We start from the raw sequence: 16,988 nt of genomic DNA on the forward strand, positions 1-16,988 counted from the left end.
ATCTTTGATATTGACACAGAAGGTTCTGTCAGAGAGGTAGGACCCAAACCATTTAAGGGCTGACCCTGTGATGCCCACCCACTGCTCCAGTCTAGAAATGAGGATATTGTGGTCGATGGTGTCAAAAGCAGATGTAAGGTCCAATAGGACAAGCAGCACAGAATCACCTGCGTCTGTGGATATGAAAATGTCATTAAAAACCTTCAGTAGAGCAGTTTCAGTGCTATGGAGAGATTTGAAGCCAGATTGGAATAACTCAAGGATAGCGTGATCCCCCAAAAACTGTTTCAACTGAGACTCCACAATTTTTTCCAGTAGTTTAGAGGTGAATGGGAGTCTGGAGACAGGCCGGAAGTTGGACATGACTGAGGGGTCAAGGTTAGGTTTTTTCAGGAGGGGCTGGACAGCAGCATGTTTAAAAGTCTTTGGCACCACACCTGAGGATAAACTGCTATTCAGAATAGCGAGAATAAAAGACCCAGGGTAGGAAAAACTTCCTTTAGCAGTCGAGGGGGGACCACATCAAAGGGGGAACCAGATGGCTTCATGCTGCACAGTACCTGCTCCAGAGAGGACAGAGAGATGGGCTCAAAGTGGTCAAACACAGCCACACACTGAGAAGGGATGGACAGATCATGAGCTGGTGGAGAAATGAGTGCCGATAAAATTACATGCGATCAATCACAAATATACCACAAAGTCTACAAACGACCATGAAGAGTCTTCAGGTCTCTCTTGTAAATAAGTCCCCGGGGCTCAATGGGACTAACCTGTATAGATAAAGGTAGAATGAAAGATGCAAAATAACGTTTACCAAATTTCAACTTCTCGTACCCTGGATTGACTACAGCTGAATCAGTATCATTAGGCTCTCCAGGGAACCTTCTACATTTCAACGTGTCTTGGTGATAAGTTGCAACAAGTTTTTTTTTATTTTAAAGTGTAAAATTTAGACAGATTATTCAATTCAGTTTATTTATATAGCGCCAAGTCACAACAGAAGTTGTCTCAGGGCACTGAAGAGAAACATGCAAATACAGATATTATTGGACTTGAACTGTGGAATTGTTACACATAGAAATATTTGATGCCTTTCAGGCAGCTATCAGCGACATAAATCAGATATATAGCCAATGTTTCTGAACAAATATATATATATATTTTATATTGTGGAGTGTTTTGATCATTTTGTCAGGTCTTTACACTCTTGTGCATATGGTTTATATAATTTTTAATGATTAACAAATAAAATAATGGCAGAATCAGGATTACGTCATTGTTAAAATAAGCTCCTTTTGCATTACAAAGGAAACCAAGAAGGACAAAATATATTTTTAAGTTCAAAAAGCATTCAATACAAATATTAGATATTTTTAAGTTATTCTTGAGTCTTTCACCAATAACACTAATGTACACAGTGTGATTGCTAAAGCTTTCTAAGAATTTATATATAAATATTATAGCAGATATTAAAAATTTTAGCAGGAAAGAAACAAGTCCAACATTTGAGATAAATACAACAATTACTATATTTACCGGTAGATTGTCCAGTCAGAAAGTTGGTAATTTCCTTCGATGTTGAATCTGCAGCAGAGCAATACTGCCACCTACAGGCGTACAGTTAATTAGCATTAGCGTTAACTAACAGAGCACATTATCTAATATTTTAACAATGACAATGTAAAACTCCATGTTATCGTGTAATATGAACAAAACAAATAAAAGTGGCGTGAACATACAATGAAATGTTAATTTTTAGACGTAAGTACTTCCTCTTGGGGGAAAAAGTATTTCCTCTGGGAAGGAAATGCATACGTCATCATTGTGCGACGTTGCGTGCGGGACTGTGTGAAGGACGGCGGTGAAATACTCGTAATGAAATAAGTGAAATAGTCAGGTTAGTTTGGTGTTTGTATTATTTTTTACATTCTTCGTAGGTTTAACTCAACGTCCACGCTTTAAATAAAGCCGGTTATGTTCACAAAAAGCTTGGACAGAGCGTTGAGCCGCATTAAATTAAATTGTCCTGATGCTAATAAAACACTGTTTTCGAACGACGCCGTGATAAACGTTCAGTAAAGACAATAAATAAATAAATAAATACAAGTGTAATAGGCTATTTTAACTTCTGAATGTTTATTTTACGAGTCAGAATATAGTTAGGACCGAAAAAGAGGTGGCTGAAATGTAAAATGGACAACCGAAATGTCAACAATGCATAATATACATTTGGATTATTTTTTTTATCTGCTTTTCTTTAATGGTTTTGTTGGCAATTCTAATCAGATTGTTTTAGCACAGAATTTAAAGCCCTGCAATTAATCATTTAAAGTAAACAGAACAAATTATTGATGCAGATGTCGAAAAATGGATTTAAAAGCAGTCAAAACAAGGACATTTCCAATACAAATTCTTTACAGTAATATACACATTTGCACATGTATCCACTATTTTACATTTCCAGTTTGAGACTGGTTTAGTTGGAATCATTCTGTTTGTTAGATAAATCATTTACATTTGGTGTTCAGCAGCCTAGTGACTACAGGGAGGTCTGGTTTTGTTTCTGAAACTCCTTCATTTCTCTCTAGTCCAGCAGTTAGAACAGACCATAATGGTAGTGGACTGGATTTTGGAAAGCATTCATGAGTTGTTTTGTTGTGATAATAATGAAGGCGTCTTATTGGTTTGTTTCTAACCCACCCATCCCTTCCCTCTCTGTCTGCAGGATCTCATCATGGCGGTGTTTCATTTAACTCGAGCACTGCGTTCCCTGACTCTCTCCCAGCCTGCTTTGCTCTCCTCGCAGGTAACACCCCCCCAGTCGTATTCACTGAACTGAGTCACATCATTGCAGTCAGTAGGAGTGTCTCTTTTTGTATTTATACATATTTACAGGTGGTCTCTCAGCTGAAGCTGGGAACTCTGGGACCCGGGACAGTCGGCCAGTGCAGAGGTTTCCTCACCACAGCCTCTCTGGAACTGAACAGGGTGAACTGGAAGGAGAAGAAGAAGTACACCATAAAGCCGATAGGGATAAACAAAACCGGAGGCAGAGATCACACAGGTGAAGCTGGTGGAGGAGTTGTAGTTTGGACACAGGACTAAAGGATAACGATGTCGATTTCTAATGTGAAGACTCGTTTTAATCACGTACAGAAATGATAGAATAAAGAATTGCATAATTAGAAATTTATAAAAAAAAAAAAAAGCCGACTGACACATTTTTAGCATATAAAGTTGTTTTTGAAAGGCATTAAAAGGTAAAAATCTACTATAGAAAACTAATCAACGTAATGAAGAAACCATCTTTGTTTCATATCTGTCATTTATAAACCAAGAGATGACTCCGTAACAGTGTTTCTGCTGCACTACCGGCCTCGTCAACGGGATGTTTTGACTGTTGGCTGGGGGACGGTGGGCAGCGGAGCAGTACATTACTAAAGCCAGTTGTTGTCTGCCGGGGGGGTTTGGGTAGGCCGGGCGCTCAGTTCTAATGACAGGGCAGGATGCCCTCCTTTAATGGTGGAGTAATGAACATGCTTGAGCTCTCAAACATCTTGCTCCTTCATCGTTCCGAGACGTATTTGTTTGTAGAACTCTGTGATTCTTATTTGTCTTTCTGCCTCGTAGGAAGGATAAAAATCCGTGGAATCGGTGGCGGCCACAAACAAAGGTACAGATGGATAGACTTCCAACGGCTGCGTTACGAACCCGGCAAAGAGGACCGACCTTTCGAAGAGAAGGTGGTTGAGGTGCGATACGACCCGTGCAGGTGAGACGAGAACTTTTGTCCTGTCAAATGAACTCGTGGAAGATGAAACATTATTCTCAAGAAGTGCTTCGTCAACAGGTCGGCTGACATTGCCCTGATAGCAGGCGGGAACCGCAAAAGATGGATCATTGCTACAGAGAACATGCAGGCCGGAGACCTCATTAAAACATCTGCTGTTATCGGACGCATGGCAGGTTGGAAACTCCCCAGATCATCACTGTCCCCAAAAGCTGTAGTCAGAGGACAGGAGGTCATGTGGGTCGTCTTAAATGGTTTTTCTTTCAGTGGCAGCCAATGAGGGGGACGCCTACCCACTGGGGGCTCTTCCTGTGGGGACGCTGGTGAACAACCTGGAGCTCCAACCCATGAAGGGGTCAGAGTTCATACGGGCTGCAGGTAACTCTTGAACTAAAACTAATGTTCAGTGTCTACATACTTAAAACTTTTTTAACTGTTTACACCAAAACATTCAGCTCGTTCAGGTGCAAAGACTTCGGATTTTTGTAACTTTTATACTTTCTCCAAAAAAATAACTACTTACAAATATTTTACCCATGCAAGGAAATTACTTCAACGTCGTTCTCTTTAAAATCCGTTTCAGCAAATTACTTTTGTTTTTCTTATGCTTCTTTTAGTGTCTAGGTAGCCGTTTGCTAATTTTATCTAGCTCCTAGCTTTTTGCTACCTTCAGTGTGTCGTTCAGCTACATTTAAGCCTTTTACTTCTTTCAGTTAACCATTTGCCATTTTATCTAGAACTTTGCCATTTTAGCTTTTAACTAGCTTTGATGCTATTTTTAGCTTTAATTAAGCTAGGCGCTGCCGTTACTGTTTTGCACCTTTTAACTTTTTTGCTACTTATTGCTAGCATTGTGCACCTTTGAGTTCTTAGTTAACCTTCCACTGCTTTTAGCAAGGATTTTGCTGTTATAGCTACCTTTTAACTTATTTCAGCTTTAACTTTTAGCTAGTCTTTTACTACTTTCAGTTAGTGTTTAGTTACTTTAGTTTCAGATCTCTTCAGCATTCATTCAGTGTTTATGCTGCATTTCCTCCAGTTTGGGGAACTAAGATTCGGTCTCTTAACCGCTGGATGTAAAATTTGCGTTTTGATTGGATTTCAGGCACGAATGGCGTTTTGCTCCGTAAAATAAACGGAACGGCAATCGTTCAGCTTCCGTCAAAGCAGCAGGTTCAGGTGAGTCAAATACAAAACGTAAAAAAACTATTCACCAGAACGTGTTCGTGTCCAGAAATGTTGCAATAAAAATGCTGCCCGTTTTGGTGGACAGGTGCGGGACACCTGCATGGTCACGGTGGGACGCGTCTCCAACGTAGACCACAACAAACAGCACATCGGCAAAGCCGGCCGCAACCGGTGGTTCGGCGTGCGCCCGTCGAGCGGCTTGTGGAAGAAGAAAGGTGGCTGGGCAGGAAGGAAGATCAAACCGCTGCCTCCCATGAAAAGTTACGTCAACCTGCCCACGAGCTCCACCAAGTGACGCCGCTCGTGATGCTTTGGTTGTTGGAATAAAAGACGAGTTGTTTGTACAGAAGATTAAAAACTTTTATTAAAGACAACTGCTTGTGAGAGCATGGAAAGAAAAAAAAATATAAAAATTCAAAACATATTTACATCTATAGTAAAACATGCAGAGTAACCCATATTTTCTTAGTGGTGAATTTAAAAATACTGTCATGTCGTCTAAAATAGGGTTTGTGCAAAGACACCGGGCGGCGTTTCAAGTAACGGGAGCAATGAGACGGCGTCACGTCGTACTATGACCAGGAAAATAAGCTTTAACACTGTTTATTTTTTTATAAATCACTGACAACGTGCCTGCTCATTGATCCAGCCTTGTACAACACCCACATGCTACCTCTGAATTTAAGGGGGGGGCCACACAAATACATTGATCAGGGATTTCATTGGCCAGCTCCCTCGAACAGCTCTGCCCGAGAGATGAAAACACGTGAAACTGACACGAAGTGGCAAAACACGAGAAAGCCTCGACGGTTTTTCTGACCTCGGGGCGCCTAAACCCGTTATTATAGCCGCCTGCAAAAAAAAAAAGGGGGGGGAGAAGAGTTCTTTTGACATGTAGTGGTTTACATCTCACGTTAAGACGGAATTAAAGTGTCCTGATCTGAGCTACTATCGAACCACATGAAAGTGCATCACGAAGAGGGAAACTTGTGAGAAGTACTCGCTAGTGTCGTCGTTCTGGAGATTTGGCATTTACGTCGAGATGAAGGGGGTCACCGTTTGTGCTTTCGGCATTAGTGGAAGTTGGGTGGTAGTTCACAATGGTTATATGTAGTAAATATTTTATGTACAGTATTTAAAAAGCCCATCTATCAAAACTTTCCCATTTTATAAAACTCAACCCTTTGTCGAAACGGTTTCCCTGCACGAGAACCATCGAGCGGAGAACACGGACACGACTCGGGCGTCTGCTCCACGCTCGGGCCCAAGCTTCGAGTCGCACAAACTTTAACCCCCCCCCCCCATGCAACAATAAACCTCGTTAGCCACAGTGAAGCTCTACTCAAAACGAGCTCGTCGCTCGGTTAGAATTTACACCAATATTCTGTTTAATACGTTTATATTTGGCCAAATACGGAGTGTTGACGAGTAAATACGTGAAAGTAACTCGGTAAGAATAACACTGATCTCCACAGGGACCACAGACACGTTAAAGCACAGTTTTAGCGTTTAGTATCGCGCACTAAATAAAGCAGGAGCTCGCGTGATTAAAACGATCCCTCGCTTTGGCACATCACTGCACAGTTTCAACATTTACTGCAGGAACGTCGACACCGAGCGGCGCCGGGAGAAACGCGTCGGTGCCCTCGCAGCTCAGTGAAGCGGTGCTTCGTTCGTCCTGAAAAACGGTCCAACTAAAAGAAACAGTCCGAATGTTGTAAACAAAAATCAAGTTTAAAAACCTCGCATCTATATTTTATCCACGATGGAACAAAGTAAACCCATTTCGGGGAAAAAAATGCTAACTTTGAATTTGAAGGCATCAAAACTTTAAAATGTCGATCTAAGAACAACAAAACGCTGTTAGTGTGAATATGAAACAGCTAGAAAGTTTTGTATTTAAGTAAATTGACAACAGATAAGAGGACTGGGTCTAAAGAGCATTTTAAAAATAATTAATCTCTTAGAAGTAAAGATGGGCAGAGGTTCAGTCTAAGTAACTGCGTCTAAAACTAGTGAAACAGACCCATCATCTCCAGTTCATAATCTCAACAGATTAGAAGAATCTGCAGAAATCTCTGAGCTCAAAGGCTCAAGGTCAACATTTGATGGTCGTGACCTTCGGGCCCTCAGGGGCCACTGCATTAAAACCAGGTCTGGTTCTGTTCTGGACTTGTGAACACTTCCACAGATCATTGCCTGTAAGCACAGTTCATCCAGATGCTGCTTAAAGCTCTATCAGACAAAGAAGAAGCCAGATGTGAACACCAAACAGAACCACTGCCGTCTTCTCTGGACCAGAGCTCATTCAAAACGGACCGAGGTAAAGTCCAGAACTGTTCTGAGGTCAGACCGATCCAAACCCTAAACATTTTTTTATATAAACAAATGTCTCATCGTCTGTATTAAAGAGGAGAGGAACCATCCAGCCTGTTAACAAAAAGCCTGCTTCTCTGATGGTATGGGGGTGCATTAGTGCCACCAGCATGGGCAGCTTACACATCTGGTCTCAGGTCCTGAAAATTTACAGACTGATGTTAAAAAGAAGATTCTTCAAAGCGAAAACATGGACCGGAACAACTTTAAACATTTGTGCTGCTGCCATCAAAATTACATTTCTCCTCCCCGTACGTTTAATTTGTTTTATCGTGAATAAAATATGGGTTCGTGAGGTTTTCAAATCATTGCATTCTGTTTTTACTTACGTTTCACACAACGACCGAACCGTTGGAATCGGGGTTGTAGTATCGGAGCCTATTTAAAGGGAACGGAACAGCCCCCCGGGTGGTTCTGGTCACGACACTGAACACGGAGCAGAAAAATCAACACTCCGTCCGAGGAGCTCAGAAAGAAGATCACAGATATCCATGTTAAAGGTAAAGACTAAACGACCACAGCTTCCAATGTTATTAATAAGGATAAGCTTCACGGGGCTGTAGCCAACCTCCCAGGACGTGGACGCAAGAGTCAACGCGACCCCAGGTTGATCGGACGGATGGTGCAGACGATAGAAAAAGATCAAAGGAAACCGTTTAAAGGTTTCAGACAGCGCCGCTCGTCTCGATACGAACGCTAACGAGCTCAAAACCCCAGGAGGGCTCCACGAAACAAAAACGGCAAACGCCGACGAGCACCAACGTTTCTCGGACTGTCGAGACGGCTCGTCGCCACGATTATCGTGAAGGGCACCAACACGTTTACCTGCGTCTGTATTTTCGGCTACAGCCTGACGTTGCAAAGCCAAACTACAGCGCGGGCGGAAGCTGCAGCTGTGGTTACATTTGGCATTCGGCTGTTGGGAGTCGAGTCGTCATCCTGCTGCAAGTGGTCGTTTCTGTCCAGCCTGAATGCACACCGACATCAAAACGCCAGCTCCAAGTGGAACGAGCCGACGAGATGCTGCAGCTACATTCGTTTTAGCTACCTTCCAAGACCTCGCCCGACTTTTAGTGAGCTTTAAAGCGGCGAGGCGAAGAGAACCTCCTTCCTGCAAAATCCGACACGTTTGAGCGAATAAAGGGACGAGTTCAGAAAACCGAGTTAGAAGAAAAGGATTCCATCAAGATTCACAGCAATATTCCACCTTTCAACAACAATCTCACACACGCGCGCACACACACACGTCACTGCACATCACCGTCACGCGCCTCCGTTATCTATAGAGTAACAAATGTAGGATTTCACAGAAATAATAAAATGTTAACAAAAACAAAGTGCAACACAGCTGCCATTACTGAAATGTGGCAATTTGTCAAAAGAAATCTCAAAACACCTCCGAGGCGGCAGCACAATTCTTACAAAATATTACTTGTTCTTTTTTGTAGTGTGGTTTAAAAAAAAAAAAAGAAAGAAAAACATCCAACAACACCCAAAACATCAAAACGAACATGAACTTTGTGGTGGTGAGTCTGTAAGATTTCCACAGGAAAACTGGTTCTGCCGGGGTCGGGCGGCTTTTCTTCCGATTCTCTGGAGTCTCTGGGGGAGACGAGTGCAGCGGAGAGTCAGGAGGGTGGGGTCACATGGGCTTCGTGTACCCGAAGATCCCCACCGGGAAGTGCTTCACGTGCGTCGGCCACTGAGCAGCGAGCTGGAAAAACTTGACGTCGTTCCACTCCACGCCATCGATAGTAACTGAGGACGAAAACGGGATTGAAAACAGCCGTTTAGAAAAAAAAGGGCTACGTGAGCTTCATGACCGCCATCTTGCTAAGTGCTCCACCTGTAAGTGAGCAGTGATGCGTTGTGCTGCTGCGGTCACCAGGTCCACAAACACAGACTAACAGATTAAACTTGAAGAACGTACGGTAACCTTTTTTCTCATAATCTGAAAATAATTAGACATTATATAACACCCAATAACACGGTGGCTCAGTTGGTAGAGCTGTTGCCTCTAAGCAAGGAGGTCGCTGGATCAAATCCATGCAGGGGGCCTTCTGGGTGGAGTTTGCATGTTCTCTCCGTGCTGCGTGGGTTTTCTCCGGGTACTCCAGTTTCCTCCCACAGACCAAAAACATGCATGTTAGGCTGACTGGTAACTCTAAATTGTCCCAAGGTGTGGGTGAGAGAGTGAATGGTTGTTTATCTCATTTGTCTCTATGTGTCCCTGTGATGGACTGGAGACCTGTCCAGGGTGTCCCCCGCCTCTTGCGCAATGACTGCTGGATATGGGCACCAGTGACACAAAAAAGAAGAAGCAGGTGAGTGGGTGGCTGAGTGAGTGAGGGAGGGAGGAAGGAAGTAAAGAAGCAAGTATGGAAGCAAGGAAGGAAGGAAGGACGGAAGCAAGGAAGGAAACAAGGAAGTAAGTAAGTAAGCAAGTATGGAAGCGAGTAAGGAAGCAAGGAAGGAAGGAAGGAAGCAAGGAAGTAAGTAAGCAAGCAAGTATGGAAGCGAGTAAGGAAGCAAGGAAGTAAGCAAGGAAGTAAGTATGGAAGCAAGGAAGGAAGGATAACACTCACTTCAGTTTTTGTCTAGCCTAAACACTAATTCATAACTTAGTGTAGATTTATGCTAAATATATAAAACAGATCGTCATAAAAAACATTTTATTCAGTGATGAATTTTTTCAGTTATGTCGACCATCCTGCTTTTCAGTGACTCTGGTCCAATTCAACAACATTTCTCAGGGGGCCACAGCTACTGAAAGCCCAGAGCTCAGGAGCCGAACATCCAGCAGTTGTTGTCAGTTAAGTTTGTTTTATGGTTTAAAATCTAGTTCGAGTTAAAATCAACCCATTGGTGGGTCGAACTGAGTTCACCTGTGGGCCTGATTTGGCCCCCGGGCCTCCACTTGAAGAGCCCTGCTCTAGTCTGAAGAGGCTTTAAAGGAGTGGTGGACAATAAAGCAAAAATACAACACAAAAACTATTACAATTATAAACTTTACACTGTTTTATTACTCTTGCAGATTGCTAAATAGTGCATCTAAACATTTTTTTCTATCTTAACGGACAGCCAATAAAGAAATAAACTTTCTGATAACTCAAACAGCTGACGGTGAAACAACGAGTTTAGTTTTTATTAACTGTAATATTATGGTCTGCTTCCATTCTGGCAGTATCTAAAGACGCCCACGAAGCACGTAGCAAAATGGCGGCACAAATTCTTATCTCGTCAGCAAAGGTGGAGGATGGGTTAAACACAGAGGCTAATTTCACCATTGTATGGAAACATACAGTGATGACATCATCATTATTATTATTATTATTATTATTATTATTTTTATTATCATTATTTTTATTATTATTATTATTATTATTATTATTATTATTTTTATTATCATTATTTTTATTATTATTATTATTATTATTATTATTATAGACTGTGCAGAGGCAGGTCATTCCAGCGTTTCTGTATTCCTGAGGCTGTCGTGTGTAAAACCATCAGCAGGCGGCAGTGCACATTTGATTTACAGGTGTGTGTGTGTGCGCTTCACCTCTCAGCATGGTGTGCTGGTGCTTCGCTGTGCAGATCAACCTGCTGATCCCGTCGATCACTTGGCTCTTAGAGTCCAGCTCTTTCTCCTTCGGCTTCTTGCTGAGAAAAATCACTGGGAAAAGGAGGAAGAAGGATTTTGTTATTAAACCTCTGCAGACCGGGAGCTTCTTCCCTTCTGTGCTGCTAAAAGTCAGCATCTCGCTGGGGACCCTTTGGTGGACGATGCTCTCAAAGGAGTCTCCAAACTGTCTCACGTTTGCTGCTGGAGCAAAGAAATTACCACAGAGGCTCCATTTGGAACCAATCAACAACAACAACAAAAAAAAAACGCCCAGTGAGAACCCAGCTTAAAGTTAAAAACCACAGTTTGTTGTCGTCTGTGATGTTGATCAAAGATTATAAAGGAGCAGAAAAATGTAATAAACCTCACAGATGTTGCATCAGTTTACATAATTTCTTGCGAGGTTGTGTGATTCTGCTACTTCTGGCTAATATTTGCAACGTTTAACAAACATTTAGCTCTCGTTAGCTAACTGTTTACTGCCTTGAGCTAGCCTTTTCCTACTTTTAGCTAACCTTTTGCCCTCTTTTGCTTTCAGCTAGCATTTTGCTACATTTACCTTTAAAGAGTCTTTAACTGCTTTTATGATTTAAACAAAATTTTGCTACTTTTAACTTTTGCTAGTTTTGCTACTTTTAGCTAATCTTGTGCCCTGAGATGACTTCTGTCGTGACTTGGCGCTATATAAATAAACTGAATTGAATTAATACATTTAGCAAACTTGCTAATTTTAGCTAGCCTTTTGAAACTTAAAAAAAATGTAGCTACTTTTTGTTAATCTTTAGCAACTTCTTAATTCTTAATTTAGCAACTTCTTAATTTTAAGCTCCGTTTTGTGCATGTTCGTGCTGCTCTTCGGCGTATTGTTTTTATGCCGTTAGTGTTTAGCATATTTTTAGTTGATGTTTTTCTTAGTTCATATCTTAAATCTTATTACAGTTTTTCTTTTACATTTTATTGTTGGATGTAACTGGGACCCTGTTTACACAATTTAGTTCCACCACATGTACCACATGAGGTGTGAATGACAAAAAAAGAAACTCTGACTCTTCTTGCTTTTTAGCTAGCATTTACATCAATTTACCTTTAGATAGACTTTGGCTACTTTTTTTTTTTTTTAACAGTTTTGCTTCTTTTAGGTTTTAACTATTGTTTTGCAACTTTTAGCTTTTAGCTAACCCTTTGCTACTTTTAGCTAACCCGTTGCAAGGTTTAACACATTTAGCTCCTGTTAGCTAACCTTTTGCTGCCTTGATCTAGCCTTTTACTACTTTTAGCTAAACTTTTGCCCTCTGTTGCTTTGAGCTAGCATTTTGCTACATTTACTTTTAAAGTCTTTAACAGCTTTTGTGACAATATTTTGCCACTTTTAGCTAATCTTTTAATGCATTTAGCAAACTTGTTAATTTTAGCTAGCCTTTCAAAACTTAAATTTTTGCTACTTTTAGCGAATCTTTAGCAACTTTTTGCTTTTAGCTAGCATTTACGTCCATTTACCTTTAGCTAGACTTTGGCTACGTTATTTTTTCAAACGGTGTTTTACTTCTTTTATGTTTTAACTATCGTTTTGCTACGTTAGGCTTTTAGCTTACTCTTTTGCTGCTTTTATCTTTCAGCTACTGTTTTGCTTCTTTAAGCTTTTAGCTAGTATTCTGCTTAGTGTTTAGCTCTAAGAGTTTGATTTTTAAATTTCATCAATTTTTCCTTGCATTTTGATATAACGAGTGTATAGTTATATTTCAGACGAGCGTAAAATCCATAAATCCAATCGCGCTGCATCTCAAACGTCGGCCATGTTTGTTAAAGCGTACCCTTTTTGTTCTTCTCCTTGGTGACCACCGTCATGGCCATGCTGGGCGGAGGAGTGAGCTCCCCTCCGCAGGGCAGGCGGCTGACCTGCAGCGAGCGGAAGTTACACTTCAGGGTGTTCTTCAGCCCGACGTCTCTCTTCTCGCCCTCCTTCTTCTTCTCGGAGCCTTGCCACGTCCAGTAGTCCACCTGCAGCCCCATCACTTCGCTGCCCGAACACGGAGAACTTGGGAGGAAAACGAGAAAAACAGTTTAGCTGAAGATGAAAGCGTGAAGCTTTTTGCTGACAGCTGACCGTGGCCTTTATCGTACCCAGCTCCAGAGAGGGCCGTGGACACAGACGGGGACTGAGGGGGGGTGCTGCCGATCTCTTTCCCATGCGGACCAGCCGTTGGGGGCGGTGGGGAGGACAGGATGCTCGTGTTGCCTCCCATCGCATCATCCGAATCCACTGGAAACCACGAAAAACACAGTTTTTAAGTTAAACTGTAACATAAAGATTCCGGTGGTTTTCAGGAAGTTCAAACCGATAACTGGAGCAAACGGCACCAACGGGTCAGAGTTTTTTTTATTTTATTTTGTGTCCCGTTAAACGTTTCTTACTTGAGGTCGAGAGGCTTTGCTCCACAATCCCAACTTTCACAACCTGCAAAATAAACATGACTTCACTGACGGAACAATGACTCGGTGTTCGGTACTTTTATGTGGAAGACGAAGTTCTTACCCCGATAAATGGCACAAATTTCTGACAGGAGTCTTCGTCGGGGCTGTGGACAAACAGAGTGGACACTGTGAGGAGGACACGTGAGGTCTCACCACCGGGGAGGTGCAGGCCAACACGCAATGGTCCCGGAGGGAAACGTGGCTCAGGAATGGCTTTCACCATGTCCCATCGCAGCCAAAATGGCACATGAGGTACTCTGGTGGAATGGGGCACCTTTGGGTGGGGGTGTGGGGGGGTCACGTTACAATGAGAGGAATGGAAGGGCCGCTCCTTACAACCAGAACGTGAGGGGAAGTCTCGGGTCAACCAGTGGGATGAGATCGATTTTTACCAGCTTTCAAGCTCAGCCTTAGTGGATGTGAAGCTCCCGAAAATAATTATTAAATGAAGAAAAAGTAATTTATTCTAATAATAAGCTGGTTAAAAAGATAAAAACGTGTGAAGCCTTTGAAAATAATTATTAAATGATGAAAAGGTAATTTATTTTAATAATATAAGCAGGTTAAATAGATAAAAACGTGTGAAGCCTTTGAAAATAATTATTAAATGATGAAAAGGTAATTTATTTTAATAATATAAGCAGGTTAAATAGATAAAAACGCGTGAAGCCTTTATAAAGATCCATGTCAAAAATAAAAGAAATGTCATTAAGTGAAGTTCATTTCAGTTATTCATAGTTAATCTCAATAAAAATGCAGATTGTAAACTGAAGCTTTGGGTCGAGGCTGCTTTTAAATTAAATTATGTTTCAATCTGTTTTCTAAGGAAAAGGATTAGGGCCACGGTGACATTTTTTCTTCTTAATTCTGAGAAAATGTCAGAATTAGAACAATGGTTCTGACTTTAATCTCGTAATTCTGACTTTTTTTTCTCAGATTTAAGAGGAAAAAATTATTGCACCCTGATCCTCTTCCGTAGTTTTCCACACAGCAGATTGATCAAAAAACAAGACTACAAAAAATGAACGGGCTGCGCCAGACGAGCTCAGACAAACTGCTGCTTTCCATTAAATGTGCTCGGAGCCCAAACATTTAAAATTTAAGCTACGCAGAGTTCGGCCATCTTGAAGGTTTTCTGTGTAAACAACTCGCAGAAAGTGTCTCAAACGACTTCCTCTTGGAGACGCAGTTTAACTCAGGGCTGACGAGCTAATGGCTAGTCTGAACGCAGCCAAGACCAAAGAGAGTCGCTGCCGTTTTAAAATGGCGTCAGCCTCGAAGGTTTTGAAGCGGCTGGATATATGACCTCCGAGCGCTCAGGAAGTGCTACAGCCTGCTGCTGCTGCTTGAGCGAGCTAAAAAAACCACCACAGATTTATACGTAATAAAAAAAATCAGTGTAAACCAAATTAATAACAATGTGTTTATTAAAAGCGTTGGAACGAAACACGATGATGTTTTTTAGGATTGGACTCGTTTTAAAACGGCAGGAATCTACTTTCATCTTAGCTGCTGTCGGACTAATCATTAGCTCGTCAATCCTGCGAGAGGTGCCGGGTTTGAATCCCGGGCAAGCCTCCGTTTGTTACAGCCCGGCTCAAAACCGAATCAAAAAGAGGGTAAAAGCACGAGCTAAAACTAAACAAAACAAAAACACAATTTAAAGAAAAGCAAAACAAGTTTGTATAATTCATCATTTGTGTGTGGAGTTCAGTGAACAAGTGAACTGTATCAGGACCTGAAGCAAAATGTGGCAGGAAGCATCTGTTAAACCCAAAACTATTTAACGTGTAAAAAACAAAATGTCACACAAGGCATCACGAGCGGTGACAAGTTTATAAAAACCCACAATTATAGAACAAACATGGTAAACTGAACTTCGCCACGTAAATGCAGGCCTTTATTTATTTTGTTTTATTAAAGTACATGGAAAAACTGTGTTTAGTAGTTATTAGTAATAAAGTGAATGCTGAGTCAGCGTTTCCTGTTTATTGTTTAATCGGTACATTTTTGGACGCCAACTAGTTCTGCGTGCTTTGCGCCAGTTTAACCATTAAAATATCAAAACGTTCATCATGACTGAGGATTACCTTTATTATTATTATTATTATTATTATTTTACTTTTAAAGTTTTCAAAAATATTTAACTTTCCATAGAAATGCATTAGGATCTCTTTAATTTCATCAAAAACTTCTTCAGCATACTGGCTCATATTTTGTCTTCTTATGCTACTTTTAGCTACTGTTCTGCTAACATTAGCTTTTAGCCATTATTTTGCTACATAGTGTTCAGCTACTTTTAGCTCATAGGAACCATTCAGCTAGTAAAAGCAGCCCTGTTGTACTTTTAGTTATTACTCTGCTTCTTTTAGCTACTGTTTTACTTCTTTAAGCCTTTAGCTGCAGTTTTGCCTTAGCATATGCTTTAATAGTTTTAGCTACTAATTAACTAATTTTAGCTTTAGCATCCATTTAGTCACTTTTAGCAACTATTTTGCTAAATTTAGCACCCGTTTTGTTAACTTTAGCTAGGATTTTGCTACTTTTAGCTACTGTTCTGCTAATATTAGCTTTCAGCCATTATTTTGCTACATTTAACTAAAATTCAACTAGCTTTAGCACAAAGGAACCATTCAGCTAGTAATAGCTTTTAGTAGCCATGTCATACTTAGCTTTTAGTTATTATTCTGCTTCTTTTAGCTATTGTTTTACTTTTTTAAGCCTTTAGCTGCAGTTTTGCCTTAGCATATGCTCAACTATTTTTAGCTACTGATTAACTAATTTTAGCTTTAGCATATGTTTAATCACTTTTAGCTACTATTTTTGCTAAATTTAGCACCCGTTTGTTAACTTTAGCTAGGATTCTGTTGTTTTAGCTACTGTTCTGCTTGTTTAACTTTAATGACTTTCAGTTTTGTCGATTTCATGCATTAAAAAAAGTCAAACATGGTGGTTGGTGTTTTACTTCCTGTTGCTGTTTAACTTCAGATCTAGTCGGGTTCTCTTGCAGCGTCGTTCATTCGTCTCTTCTCGTCCTGTTTTTGTCCTAATACCATTTTACCGTCCTAAAAAAGCCAAATGTTAGCCAACATTTTATCTGTTCGTTCTGACTGAAGCTTCTAGATGTGGACGCTCAGTAAAAACTTTGTGATCTGAAACATCCGGTTTATATTTTACTTCTTTAATCTTAAACTGGGCTGACTTTGAACTTCTAATGAAGGAAAAACATGAACCAGACGGAACCCGATTCATCCCTGAAATTAAAAATGAATAAAAAGCTTTTCGACGTGAATCTTTAGATGAACAGGTCTGACACGAACACTGCTGGTTGTGCATTAGTTGTAAAGGTTGTTAGGCACATCTGCTCACAGCCACAACACAGAGGACAGAGTAAGAGTCGACGTCACAGCAAACCAGAGACACGAGTCGGGACAGAGTGACGTCACATCGAGCACCGAGTGTGAAAAGGGGGAATGTTAAAACACAGCACGGAGGCTCGGGCCAAATGAAGGAGCAGAAAAGAGAAGAAGGGCAAAA

At 41.0% G+C, this 16,988-nt stretch overlaps 2 protein-coding genes across 2 annotated transcripts in view; one reads left to right on the plus strand and one right to left on the minus strand.

Annotated features, from left to right (window-relative positions):
* Nucleotides 1-1,811: 1,811 nt before the first annotated feature.
* Nucleotides 1,812-5,364, plus strand: mrpl2 (mitochondrial ribosomal protein L2). Its single transcript, XM_037684866.1, has 8 exons — nt 1,812-1,897; nt 2,726-2,806; nt 2,896-3,064; nt 3,631-3,772; nt 3,851-3,966; nt 4,058-4,168; nt 4,896-4,969; nt 5,064-5,364. The coding sequence occupies exons 2-8, from the start codon at nt 2,735-2,737 to the stop codon at nt 5,271-5,273; spliced, it is 894 nt and encodes a 297-aa protein (XP_037540794.1). The 5' UTR covers nt 1,812-1,897; nt 2,726-2,734; the 3' UTR covers nt 5,274-5,364.
* A 3,515-nt stretch (nt 5,365-8,879) lies between these two features.
* The window catches only part of LOC119423275 (phosphofurin acidic cluster sorting protein 1), a 61,262-nt gene continuing 53,153 nt past the window's right edge, over nt 8,880-16,988 (minus strand). The window contains exons 18-23 of the mRNA XM_037690698.1: nt 13,513-13,555; nt 13,392-13,434; nt 13,101-13,239; nt 12,791-13,014; nt 10,917-11,030; nt 8,880-9,112 (exon numbers count right to left, since the gene is read on the minus strand). Of these exons, the coding sequence (XP_037546626.1) occupies nt 8,997-9,112; nt 10,917-11,030; nt 12,791-13,014; nt 13,101-13,239; nt 13,392-13,434; nt 13,513-13,555 (679 nt within the window). The 3' untranslated portion in view covers nt 8,880-8,996. The remainder of the gene's footprint in view (nt 9,113-10,916; nt 11,031-12,790; nt 13,015-13,100; nt 13,240-13,391; nt 13,435-13,512; nt 13,556-16,988) is intronic.

This window comes from Nematolebias whitei, chromosome 1 (assembly GCF_014905685.2).
Source record: "Nematolebias whitei isolate Nwh7 chromosome 1, NemWhi1, whole genome shotgun sequence".
NCBI lineage: Eukaryota > Metazoa > Chordata > Actinopteri > Cyprinodontiformes > Rivulidae > Nematolebias > Nematolebias whitei.